The sequence below is a fragment of the Myodes glareolus genome, chromosome 26, assembly GCF_982192425.1.
Source record: "Myodes glareolus chromosome 26, mMyoGla1.1, whole genome shotgun sequence".
Lineage (NCBI taxonomy): Eukaryota > Metazoa > Chordata > Mammalia > Rodentia > Cricetidae > Myodes > Myodes glareolus.
In genome coordinates, this window is record NC_142051.1 from 15,567,410 (window position 1) to 15,581,398 (window position 13,989).

General features: G+C 44.7%; 1 protein-coding gene across 2 annotated transcripts in view; it reads right to left on the reverse strand.

Annotated features, from left to right (window-relative positions):
• Positions 1 to 13,989, reverse strand: part of Ptprb (protein tyrosine phosphatase receptor type B) — a 114,134-nt gene that overhangs the window by 85,684 nt on the left and 14,461 nt on the right. Inside the window, exons 1-2 of one of the 2 annotated variants that reach the window (XM_048418618.3) lie at positions 965 to 1,154; positions 295 to 568 (exon numbers count right to left, since the gene is read on the reverse strand). In XM_048418618.3, coding sequence (XP_048274575.3) covers positions 295 to 568; positions 965 to 1,018 — 328 coding nt within the window. In that variant the 5' untranslated portion in view covers positions 1,019 to 1,154. Of the gene's footprint in view, positions 1 to 294; positions 569 to 964; positions 1,155 to 13,989 lie in introns of those variants that run through there. The other variant, XM_048418617.3, reaches the window with a different exon arrangement.

Genomic DNA, 13,989 nt, shown 5'->3' on the forward strand with positions numbered 1-13,989 from the left:
AAACAAAAGCAAAAAACCTCCCTCTACCCCCTTCCTTCCAGGGGCTGTTTAGTCAGCTGCTGTTTTCAGCACTAAAGAAGCCTTCAAGAGTCAAGCAAGCTGCTCTGACCAGGCCTTAGACAACTAGAAATCCTGGTCCATTATCTACACACACACACACACACACACACACACACACACACACACACACACACACTTTTGAAATGCCTAAAGATCAAATGAAAGCACCAGTCTGAAAAGGCAAGGCTCAGCTTAGAGTGGCTTGGCCATCCCATGACACCTGTTACTCTTTACCTGTCTGTAAGACCAAAGTTCTCTCCTCTCCATCCAGAGAAACAATCCTGAAGTTATAGAGGGTCCCTGCTTGTAAATCCTCGGGGTTGCATCCATAGGTAATGTTGTCTATCTGAATGGGAAGGCACAGCGCGGGCCCTGAGGTATCACTGCTGTAGATGAGGCTAAAGTTGCAGGGTGACCCCAAAGTCCTCCACTGGATAGACGCTGAGAAGCTGGAGATCCTGGGCTCCAACAGTGTAAAGTTGCATCTCTCTAGCTCTGCCAGTCCAGCCTGCAAAAGAACCAGAGAGCACGGATTAAGTCCCCAATCTGAAGTGTATAAAGGCATAGTCACCTCCCTGAGCCACCTGTCCTCACCCCTGGAGCCCAGCTGCAGTTGTCCGCTCAGTCTCCAACCCAGGAAAGGGCTCTCAGGGGAAGTGAATAGCAGGCAACTTTCGCCCCAGTTGCTCCATCTCTCCTAGGAGCAGCGGGAGATTGAAGGTTGCTGTCTTGACAGGAGGGTGAACTGTCAGTTTGGTGGATGGCTGGATTTCGGGAAAGGATGACTCTCCCACATAGGAATATAAGATTTTGTTCCTTTCCCCTTCGCGCAGCCCCGGAGGCTGGAACGAGGATGGACTTGGGGAGTGGAGCATCGTCCCCATCCCTTGCTCTGCCAGCTCACCTGCAGGAGGCTCAGCGCGAACCACAAGGCCAGTGTGGCTCCATGGTTCAGCATCTCGCTGGGAGGACAGCCAGGGCACCTCGAGTACCACTTGTTGCGCGCTCAGCGCGCCCCGCGGGCGCAGCGCGCTTCCCTCGAAGCTGGGGACGCGCTGGGGCCGCGGCAGCAGCTGCTTCTGCTGCCGCCCTGGGCGGGCTGCGGACGCGATAGGCGGCGGGGACCCGCGGCGCGCGGCCCTTCCCACGCTGCCATTCTGACCCGCGCTGCCTCGCCCCCAAGCCCCGTCCGGGACTTCCGCAATCAAAAGGCAATTTCCTTGTCTCCCGGCAAAGGAACAATGCTCCGGAGAGGGAGGGAGTCCCGAGGAGCCAACGCCTGAGGCTGCCAAGGGGGCCTGAGGCCAGCCAAGCTGCCCCCTGCCTCTGCTGCCGCCTCCCTAGCCAAGGGTCCCTTCCAGGGCTGCGGGGCTCTGCCTTCTCCTTCTCCTGAACTTTCACTTTTCCCCTCCCAGTGGTCCTCAACCCTGTTGTCATAGCTTTAAAAAGTGCTTGAGTGCTCTCACTTTCCAGCCCCCCTCTCCTCTCCACACCCAGCGTCCCCCTCCCTACCTTCCTTCCTATCTTCTCATCTGCTTTCTCCAGGGCCTCGTTTCCCAGGCTTAAACTTGACCGGAGCACATTTCCCTGGGTCGCCCACACTCTTTCCTGAAGCCTTTTATTAGAGGGCTTTAGCCCTTCTCACCTCAAAACACCCATTTGTCACTGTTGGCATCCTTTTGACATCAGCAGGGGAAAAGACCCTCAAAGAGCCCGCCCATTATCAACAGGACCGTCCTTTCTCCATCCACTTGCCCAATTCGCTTGCATAGGTCTGTGGGTTCCCCAAATCTTAGGAAAATACTGTGAACCGGCAACAAAATAATCACATCACCAAGGTACACTCCCATAACTCAGCGTCCCACACCTTCCAATAAAGTAGGCTGCGGTTTTCCCCGCATCATCTGTAAGATCCAGGACGACTGTCATGTAACCTGAAGAAATGTGTGTGTCAAAGCGGGTCCGAGAAGAAACTCAATCCAAAAAGCGAAAGTACTTAATAAGGTGATAATAATGAAGCTTTGCAACCACTTTTATAGTTTCAAGGTTTTGAGCTGTTTAATAAAAAATATAACCCCACTGAAATGACTAAGGTAGGGGCCAAATACTATTTTGATTCCATCTTGTGCTTGTTTAAGATGGTTCTTAGCTCCCCACACCCCCTCCCTATAACTGTCATGTCTGCCTTGGCAACACATTTAGATTTCTTGCCTTGATTATGGTACCAGATGTATTAGGCAAAATAACTGGCAGGTTTTGTTTAAAATGGCTACTATGCTCTGGCAAGAATGAGCGTTTTAAGACTCTCTGACCCTCATCTAACTTTGATGAATCGTTGTGGGTTTTGCCTTTATACTGTATCCCTGAGCTAGGACACCAAGTGACTTCCAGACTTGTGAGGCCTCTCTTGGTCTGGCCATTAATAAAAGACTCAAAGGTCTTAATTGACTCAATCAGCATGGTTGTCAATAACTGTCTCACATGGATCGTTACACTGCCTTTCCAATCATTGCAGGGGCATAAGGCACCCACTTCTGCACCTACATTACAGAGTGGATACACTTACGGCTCGGTTACTTATGTCTACTATACACTTTAAGGGAAAGTAGCAAACTTGAAGAAAGTGAAAACCACTTCAGTGCTTTTGGAAAATATGCTTGCCAATATTTCTTAAAGAAAAACCGAGTTTGTTGCCTTTCAGAGACTTCTGGGCTTTAGAAGTAGAGACACATAGGTCTGCAATCAATCTTGCAAGTCAGCATGCTCACCGAGCACCAAACACCTATGTGCTTTGGGAGACTGCAGCACGCCCTGTTCTTCACCCAGGGTGCTCGTCTCCCTGAAAAACCATTTTCATTCTCTGTCCCTTCACCCACTCTTCACAGTCGGGCACACCTTTCTCTCGGTCACTGGTATCCTGCTTCTTCCCTCCATCAGCTGCGTGTTTCAATACAAGCACCAACTGCCTTGAGTCTTGAGTGAAGTTTCTTTTTAGCTCATTCCTTGCTCCCCTTTTCATACCTTTCTGTGTTCAGAAAAGGCTACCTTGGTCGAAGACGAAGAAGGATGTTTTAAAGGCGTCACAGAGAGAGCTATGAAACAAACGTGAAAACAACTTGGCGAACCTCATTTGAAAAAGTTCAGCAACAGGTGCAACGTCCACATCAATTTATCTCATTGTTTTATTTTTGGTTCTCTTTTAAATTCACTCATTGCATAGGCCCCACTTATTAATTCCTGATGTTTAGGTTTTTCGTTGTCATCTTCTCTGGAATTTTAAATTTTTCTACTTGAATTTTTGATTTATGGGGACTTAAATATACTAAATATTCACTGTCCTCTGGAAATCTTCAAGCAATCCTATCTTTCCCTCGCTCTCACACACAAACACAAACAGACTTGTGCACACACGTATTCTAGCATGTTGCATCCTTTTGGACTAAACTTTCTAACATATAACACAATATATAATGTAACTAATAATCCTTCCTTATGACTTAAAAGAGTATATCTGAAGACATTTGAAAAGGAACAAACAGAGGCTGTAGGAAACACTTTCCCAATATTGCTGCTTAAATACTTCCCAATTAACAGGCACCTGCCAAGAGTGCTCCCAGGAACCTGGTCAAGAATGCTCCCACGGACCCATCCAAGAGTGCTCTTAGGCACCTGTCAAGAGTGTTTCTAGGACTAGGGGCTGAGAAAATGAGAATTCATGTTCTTAAATCCATTTTTAAATTTTGATCTATCAAAGTTGAACATGTATGCTCAGAGTAATTGAGGTTAAATAATTTTTAATATCCTCAACATAGATGAAGAATCATATCAGAACATGATGGAAATGGCCAGTAGTTATAAATCCTTCTTTTCCAAAGTTATATAACTTTGGGCTTTTAAGTTATCATTGTTTTATCATTATCGTTTCAAGGCTGACAACAGAGCTTCCAATACGTTACGGGTTCAGTATAGCCCATAAAAATTAATATACAATGAGAGACAACAGGTCTGACTTAATCTTGGACTTTTTGTGACTATATTTTTCCTTCTGAAATAATAAATGCAGGGACTGGGGAGGGTGCTAAGCAGCTAAGAGCACTGTTGCCTTTGCAAGAACCTGGCTGCATTTTCCAGAACCCACACGATGAGTCTCAAGTATCCGTGACTACAGTTCTAGGAGGTCTGTCGCTGTTCTGACCTCATGGGCACCAGGCAGGCATGTGTGTGGTTCACACGGCATAACTGCAGACCAAACACTCTCACACATATAAAACAAACAGAAGTTTTAAAAATTGGAATCACAGCTACCGTATTAATATGCAAATCTGCAAGCATAGCTACATGTTGCGGGAGCACAGAACACGTCCCTGAGGTCATCTCTTGGACAGGGAGTGTATGAAATTCTGTACATAGTATAAACACGTTGACTCGCTTCTTATTTGTTCTCTTTGTTTGGAATTCCTCAACTGCTTTTGAGCCCATTTGTCCTATAATATGGCCCTATATTTACTTTTAGAAGTCATTGCATTCCAGGAATGGGGGTCAGCCATTCTGCCCCATTACAGCGGCATAACCTTTTCCCTTTGTCATCAGGAAACCTTTCCCAGACTCCCCAGGAAGGGTGTGGCTGCCTCTGACTAGACAGTTGTCTTCTAAAAATGGTGAAAAAATTCACGGTAACAAACGTGTTTGCGTTCACACAGTCCTTACTTACAAGCTCAGAGCTAAGGCATGAATCTTGTAACATTATGAACACAGATGATGAACTCACCACTCACCAGGGGCAAGAGCCACTGCTTGGGAATGGCAACTTTATTTCTTTATATATTTTTCATGCTTATTTGCTTATTGCAAAGAGCAATTGAAAGATGTAAGCAAACAACTTTATAAGAGGGGTACAGGGCAAGGTGTAAAAGGCTCACCCCCATGGGGTCGGGAGCATGTCACCCTTGGAAGCCCAGGGATATGTTCCTTCTCATCTTCCTGGAAACCCTCCACCTCAGACACTTGCCTTTTGTAGATATTTTATGAAGTAGGGCTGGTTGAACCATTGGCCGCTGGTAATGAAGTCCAACTTCAGCCCTTTCCCCTCCATGAGACTCCCTCCAAGCAACCATCAATTCCCGCCCCTTGCCTCCTCACTCTTGTTAAGTGTTTATCAGTGGTGCTTCTAAAAATCACATCCATAAAAACTCAGGTGTGGTTGAAAAATATTGCTTTACCTTATTCACTCAGAGCTGCTTCAGGGACCTAAGTAAAATATTTTAACAAAATTTATTTTTGTTATTCTAGAGACATGAGGAATTACAAGGATTATAGGAGCCAGGAGCCCCGGGAGCCAGAGATTAAAAAAAACTCAATGTGCGGAATGTTCCTCTGCACTTGTAAGTCCCAGTAAGCTCATCTGGGGTCAGTGTTCACACTTCTGTGCCTGTTCTTGCCACTGGCTGAGGTAGAGTTGGAATGCATGTTTTGCACCCCCAAAATCTTGGTTGCCCCATAATGGAGTTAGCTGTGCGGTGGCTCCACCTACACATAATTTGGTTTGAGTATGGCACAAGGTCCCCACATCCTTCCTGATCCCAGGGTGAGGCCATTCCCGGGGGAAGTTCAGACCCAGCAAGTGATTCCCACTGCTTCAATCTCATCCAGAACACATGGCTTTCCCTTCTCTGCTCACCAGTTTTCCAGGCACAAAACAAGAGTGTCGTGAGTCTGTGCACAGCACACTGAACACACTACCATTATGTTTTGTCCCCTATAGCTAGCAACTTTTTCTAAGCTCTCCACCACTGGGGCTTCCACTCATGCAGGAATGTGCCCACTGGACAGAGCATATGGCACCATTTGATATCTCACTAGGAAGGAGAGCTCCTGTAGACCAGGGATGGCCAGGGCCCCGAGACAGAGCGCTCTGTGTTAGAGAGGCTGTGAAGTGGATTGGAAGCAATGTAAACAAGCCTCCCACGAGGGACTAAAAGGCCACAGACCTCAACCAGGACCTTCGTTACCTGGCTCTGTTTGTTGTCTCTCTCCTGCTTGATTCCCTTCTTCAGCTTCATGCTTTCATTCAGAAAATGTGCTGAGCACGGGCTCCGTGTCAGGGCTGGTGTATGTTTTGAAGACTCACCCTCCATATCAGAGATCATAAGGAGGAGGTTTCTTTCATCCTTTCCTTCCTCACAACCCAGTTGTTTAGTTCAGAGTAATAATGTTCAACAACAATCTAATTATTTATGCATTTGAGTGTTGTCTGCATCTTTGGTCCTTTGAGGCATTCTTGTAGGGTAGAGCTTTGCTTTCTCTTTCTGCCCAGGGTTCAGAATACAATAGAATCTCACTAAATATCTTCAGAGAGAGCGATTGGGTCTTTGTAGCTGCACGGTAAATGTTGTTAAGTTAATAAATTCTCTAGCAAGCTCCTGCAAGTATGGCCTTGGGGCATGCTTTAAATGCTGTCCTGAGTGGGAAAGGAGGGGAGGGAGAGGGGGAGAGAAAGGGAGAAAGAGAGAGGAGCAGAAGGGGGAGAGAGAGGGAGAGAGAGAGAGAGAGAGAAGAAGGAGAGGGAGAGAGAGGGAGTAAGAGAGGAGAGGAAGAGGGAGAGAGAGAGAGAGAACATGTAGGGGAGGAAGACAATTGTGGGGGGAGAAAGAATAAAACAGGAAGAGATTGATTTTGAAGGAAAGAAGGGAAAGTGGGAACAAAGATGAAAGTAAAGGAAGGAAGAGGAGGAATGGGATGACGAGGAGGAACAGGAAAGGGAATTGAAGAGATAAGAAGGAAGAAGAGGAGGAAGACGATGAGGAGCCATGCTCTTATAAGACAGTGCAGTATCAGCAATTAGCTGAGAACTTGCTAGAAAGTCATAGTATAGGGTCCCACCTATAGGGACCCGAGGAATCAGTAAGGCAGGGGGTGGAGGAAGCATTTTGTGTTTTAACAAATCATCTGTGCTGTCGGTAAAGAAGAGCTATTTAAACTCCAACGGCAGTTCAGCGTGCTTCCCAATTTACTTTCAACCAAAATTTTATTATTAGGCGAGTTAATTTTAACTCGTCCGTGATTCCTCTCAAATTTCACTGATTGCTCTATTTCCAAGATATGATGCGAACTATTTAGAGGGTCTGGAACAATTTTAGAATTCATAAATTATTTATCTTTATAATAAATATCATGCATGTCTTGATATTTGTAAAGCTTCATGAAAAATTCAGTGTGAGTTATACTTGAAAAAGACTTGGAAAAAGAACTTCACGTAACATCAAATGTGAGACACAAGATCAGCCTGATGCCATTCCTTCTAGGAAGAATTTTCCCCTAATATTGGGTATTAAATCAGGAGCTTGCACATGCTTGACAAGTGCTCTGCTTTGGATTTTTATTCTAACCCTCTATTTACTCACCTCCAATTTTATCATTATTATTATTATTATTAATATTAATATTATTATTATTTGCATCAGGGGTTTGCTAAGTGGCCTTCACTACACTTGATCTTACTTCCATACATCAGGAAGGCTTTGAATTTACACCCCTTTGCTCTGGCTTCTAATTGGAGTAGATGGGCATATAGACCTGTTCACCAGACTGTACAAGTATGTGTGTATGTATGTGTATTTAGTCTTTATGAATTTCATATATGTATACAATATATTTTGATCATGTTACCTTCCATTTTTCCCTAGATCCTCTCTAACATATCCCCTCCTAACTTTATGCCCTCTATCTTTAAAAGAAACTCAAATCCAATTAGCGCTACCCATGTGTGCACGGTCATGGAGCCATCTACAAAAGGGGCATATACAGTCTTTCAGTGTGGCCATTCCCCAGGGAAAAATGACCCTCTTTTCTACCAACAGCTGTCAGTTGCCAACAACTCCTCAACTAGATTTGGGTCAGTCCTCCCTTGACCCATGTGGAGATTTTTAAAACATTTAATTCTTTTATATACATTACATCCCCACCACTGTTTCCCCTCCTCCCAGTCCCCACCCCCTAGGTCCGCTCCTCCTCTGTTTCCCTTCAAAATCAAAAAGCAGCCCTCCCATGGATATAAACTGAACATGGCATAGGCAAATTATAATAAGATTATGCACAAATCCTCATAGCAAAACCGTTTGAGGTGACCAGTTAGGAGGAAAAGGGTCCCAAGTGCAGGCCATAGAGTCAGAGACATCTCCAACTCCTGCTGTTAGGGGACCCACAAAATTGCTATCTATGAAATCATAATGTTTATCTTGCGGGGATTTTGATTGCCTTCATCTTGTGCTGCTCTTTTTCAGGTAACCACGACGACTTCAAAATATTTTATTTATTTAGAGACAGGATATCATGTGAGCTAGGCTGGCCTTGATCTGTCTATGTAGCTGAGGATGACTGTGAACTCCTGACCCTCCTGCCTGTACCTTCGGAGTGCTAGTGTTACATGCACAACCACACCAAGTCAATGTGGCTCTTAAAATATAAGCCAGGGCCTTTCTCAGGCTAAGCAAACACACAACAATAATTTTTAAAAGAAGGCATAGTAACCAGGCAGACGTGTCAACTAAAAACAATCACAAGATAGCAGGTATTTTTCTGTTTTTCTTTGTATTGCCTAAATAGAAAATTGTGGTAAAAGCAACACAATTTTAACCTGCAGTGAGTGTCATGCATTTCAGAAGAGAAGCGCCAAAATAGAAGAAAGCATAATTTTGATGAGCAGTTACTTTTAAAAAAAAAACCTCATGACCATCCTGTTCTGTATTTAGAGATATAGTTTGGAGTACTTAAAGAAATCTTTCTAGATAAACTTCCTAGATCACGAGCCTCCAGGAAATAACAAAAACATTTGGAGGGCAGTTTTAGGGATCGAAAGAGAAGTCATGCACTACATGCGTAGGGCAATTCCCAGCTCAGGGCCAGACATGTTAGGACCTATAATTGTTAATAGTAAAATAATGTTCTACAAAGAACATTAAAATAAACCATGGGAATTGAGTATTTAGTCATACAGGAGAATAACAGAGCCCATGGATGGGAATATCTTTCTGAGAACATCCAAATGACAATACATTCATACTGCATTCTCTCTTGTATCCAAACAGAGCTGCTCAGTAGAGATCAAGAGCATTTACCAGCTGCTCAGAATGGTGGCCATGCCATGGTTTTCTAAATACTGGAAGGGAGGAGGGGAGGGAATTGTTATTAGTACCACCACCACTCTTTGACACATTTTTAAGGTTTCTTGGTGTCTTAGTTTGGATTTCTATTTCTGCTACCAAACACCATGGCCAAAAAGCAAGCTGGGAAGGAAAGGGTTTGACTTATACATCCACATTGCTGTTCATCACTGAAGAAAGTCAGGAGAGGAACTCAAACAGGGCAGGAACCTGGAGGCAGAAGCTGATGCAGAGGCCATGGAAGGGAGCTGCTTTGTAGCTGGCTTTTCCTGTCTTGCTCAGTCTTCTTTCTTAGAGAACAAAGGACCACCAGCTCATGGTTGACACCACCCACAATGGGCTGGGCTTTCCCCCATTGACCATTAATTGACAAATGTCATACAGCTGGATTTCATGGAGGCATTTCCTCAACTGAAGCTCCTTCCTCTCTGATGACTCTAGCTAGTGTCAAGTTGACACACAAAATCAGCCAGTACACTTGATATTTATTTTCCACACTAATTTCTTATCTCTCTTTTTTGTTCCTTTTTTTAAAAAAAAGAAAAGAAAAGAAAAGAAAATCTGGGAGGAAATAGACTTTGATTTTGGGTAGTTTGGGTACCAGCATGTAGCCATAGGTAGCCATATGATTTACAAGCAGGAGAGGCTCTTAAGAGATTCACTCCCTCAAACTCCAGGCTTCTGTTGCATCTTCACCAATACCACAGCTGCCACCACCCAAGCCAAGAGATGAATCTGCTCACAGGTAGGGCAAGTCAGGGCAGCAATACTTCCCCCAGGCCGTCAGGATGTGCATGGCTTCTGGGTAGAATGACTTCAGGAGCTAGACTGTGATCCTCACAAAATCTATTCCCCCAATCCTTGACAGTAGATAAATAAAACGTGGCATAAGGTTGGCTTTAAAAGAAAAAGGAAAATGGGGCTGGGGGGATGGCTCCTCAATTAGAGTACCCGCTGCTCTTGCAGGAGACTTGGTGGTTCTGTTCCTATCACCCATATGATGGTTCACAACCATCATAGTTTCCGGAGATATGATGCCCTCTACTGTCCTCAGCGTACCAGGCACGCACACACACACACACACACACTCATACGTATAAAATGAATAAATGTAAAACAATTAGAAAAAGAAAAGCTAAACAAGCAAATCTTTTAGCTTCTTTTGAGGCTTAAGATTGAAAACCAAAGACATAGTTTTAATGTTCTGTGGATCAATCTGTCTCCCTATGAGTTCTGTAGATGTTACAAAGGAGAGGCTTAGTTTTTTTTTTTAATTAAATTTTTTTTCATTGATTTTACAATACCAACCACAGTTTTCCCTCCTTCTCCTCCTCCCGTTCCCTCCCTCTGCCTCTGTCTACTACCTCCCCATCCGCTCCTCCTAAAGGAGAGGCTTAAAATTTGGTAACCACCTGATTAAACCCAGGTGACTTTGGCATTTGTAACAAGATTTTAATATCGCTTTAAAAATCAAAATAAGAAAGCAATGAGAAAAAAAATCAAGTCTTTTCCTTTTTAAAAAAAATCTTGATTTTTGGCTCAAAAAAAAAATCAAAAGATGGAACCCAATGGTCCTACATTCTGCCTGTTTCTTGGTTATCTCTAATTCAGCATTGTTTCCGATTCCACCCTTCTCTACTGGGTGAGGTCGACTCAGGGAATCTCTGAGACCCCTGAGCACTGGGCTGACAGTGATCAAAGCAGAAGATCAAAGGACCTTATCATGTTTTCCCCAAATGTAATGTTAAAACTATGAGTCAGATTATAGAGGCCTTGAAGGAAGGAGCCCTGTTCTTCGTCATCTCCTCCACATCCCCAGGTCACGGTGACTGGATCTCTGTTATGTACGGACAGAATAAACCTTAACAGTCTTCCCCCCAAAACAAGGGCTTGCCTAAGAATTCTGACAAGCCCAAGCCTTAGAAGTAATTGACATCCATAACGCTGTTGTTCTGGATGGGTAGAGGCCCCCTCCTCAACTCCGTGTGAGGGCGAGTGCTTCTCACGAGAGACATTCCTGAAACTTGTGCCTCCAAGAGCTGAACCCCCGGCAAAGTATGCACTTGCTGAGTTCTGCCCGTGGCTCTGCTCTCCCCTCCCCCGCCCCTTACACCGGGCAATCTCACAGAGGGAAGGCCACCCAGGAAGCCCCTACAGGAGGCATCTCATTGGCCCAAATCTGTAAGGGATCCAAAACGAGAGACACAATAGCAACAAGGGTACCCCTGGCTCCCAAACAGAAATTTCTACTGTAGGAAGTTCTCATCTGGACCTATGACGGTGCTGCGTTTTGCTACCAGGTGCCTGCAAGTGCAGGAGATACGGAAACTGACTTCAGTAAACGCTCCTGGAATTCACAGTGTTTCTCCTTCCAGTTACTTTTCACCATATTCTACAGTGACTGGGTTTCAAACTTCTCTCTCTGTGTGTGTGTGTGTGTGATCTGAGGGTACAGCCGTTTGCTGCTGTAAACTGCAGAGATTTAAAGGACTTAGCAGTTCCTCCCAGGCTGTCTATCTTATCTTCAGACTTATCGCGAGGCTGGGAGCCAGTTCTGAGTTTTGGCTTCACTGACTTTTTTTTTCTTTTTTTTTTTTTTAAAATTCATCTCATTTCCCCCCTGTTGTGTGTGTTAATCTCGCCTCTTCTTCTTCCACCCAGCGGCCTCAAGCCGTTGTTCTCACCCCAGTTCTGGAAGAAGACACATCTTGGGCTGTCTGAGCCGCTGGCTTGCCTATAATGCAGTAGCCTCCTGTGAACGCCACTCTTCGAAAGCCCGCCCAGCAAAACTTCTCCTTGATTTCTTTTTACTTTAAAAATAATTATTTTGAAGTACTTGCACATTAGTAGGTCAACTGTAACTTGTACACAGAGTTTGTACAACCCTTCCTGGGCTTCCCAATTCTCTCTCTCTCTCTCTCTCTCTCTCTCTGTGTGTGTGTGTGTGTCTGTCTGTCTGTCTCCTCTCTTTCTCTCTGCAAATATAATAAATCTACCTGAACTATTTTAGAATAGGAGGCGGGCATCCTGAATTAAGTTTGCAATCTTAATAAAGTCTCTAAATTAAGGAACTTCAAAACTGATGCAAAACTTAAAGCCACATTTTATGTTTCAGTTTTGCTCATGATGCCGGTCATGTCACTTTTAGTAGTCACCATGATTGCACTGATTGCCAAGTCCCTTCATTGCCTTAAGTCTGGGAAACCCTTGAGTTTTGTGATATGGGCAGGCTCGACAGCCCCATTAGGCTTCCTCTCTTTCAATTTTTTTTTTCCCCAACAAGCTGATCGATCACTCGGTTAATCTCTCATCTGACCACAAACCCAGCTTCCTCATAGAATTGCTGGGAGAGTTTCACGCTGCAAGCTCTCAGTTTCCACTTCAGACAATTCTGAGCAATGACAGTCTGAATTTGAATCCTACAACTGTAGCTTTAAAGTGGTGCAGGTGACCGGTGGTGCACACCCAGTGCTAGGGAGGCATAGGCAGGTGAGCTTCGCTTGATCTACATACAGAGCGAGTTCCAGGACAGCCAGTGCCATGGCCAGAGCTGAGGGCATAGACTTTCCCTGACACTTGGCACAGTCTGGCTTCTCTATTGATCTTGGCTTCCTTTCCTCATTCTTTCTTCTCACTGCATCAGCCCTTGCTTCGAGCACACCTCGTCTCTCCAGAGATGCCAGTGTGCCAGAGGAAGGTGTTACATCAGCCAGGCATCTCAACACTTATGGACTGTTCTGTGGCTGCATTTTAGGCGTGTGTGTGTGGCTTATATTGGGGCACATTATCAGCCCAGCCTCTGTGTGAACAAAATGGAAGGCAATCCAATTATGTGTAAATAGGAATCCTTGAGATTTTAAGGCTGGAGGGGTCAGACGAATTTTAAGCTAGGTTGTGCTATTAGTAGACGGTCATCCATTTTAACTGAAGAACCAAGAGACTGCACTTCAGAATTAAGATTGGATAATGCGGGCTGTGAGGTAGGGGCTTTAGCAACACATGGTTATAACACAATTGCTAGCATTCAGGCACGCCTCGGCTCTGCCCCTTGGGGATCTGGTAGAGTGCATCAACCCTGCATGCATGGCAGACAGTACCTTGTCCCTTTAAAAGGCAAAACTGTAGCTGGGTGGTAGTGGTGCCTGCTTTTAACCCCAGCGTTCAGGAGGCAGAGGCAAGAGAATCTCTGTGAATTCAAGGCCAGCCTTGGGTACAGAGCGAGTTCCAGGAATGGCTCCACAGCTACTGAGAAATCACGTCTCAAAAAACAAAACAAACAAAACAAACAAAAAAACCTAAAAAAAGCAAAACTTTGCCTACTACTCTCTCTTCTTTCTCCTCTTTCTCTTCTCTTTTTCTCTCTGTCTCTTTACCTCTTCCTTCCCTTCCCACACTTTATCTCAAGAAAAGTTCCCACTTAAGCTCTGTCTGCAAGGCCTGTTTGTCTCTCACTTGCTGCTCAGCCCCCTGGCCCTCCAAGGTCTCTCTCCTGCCCCGAATTATTCCAACAATGATGATACATGAGAACTGGAAAGACGACCCAGCTGTTCAGAACGCCTCTGGTCTTCCAGAGGGCTGGAGTTTGGTTCTCATGTAGAGTGGCTCCCAGCTGCCTACCACTCCAGCTGTAGACCAGAGGCATTTGAGGGCAGCTGTACCCACATACCCCACCTCCCTCTACATAATTAAAAATAATAAAAATAAGAATTAAAAATAACTTTATCAGTTTCATGGTCTGTGCTACTTGATTCTACTCGCAATGGACAGTCTA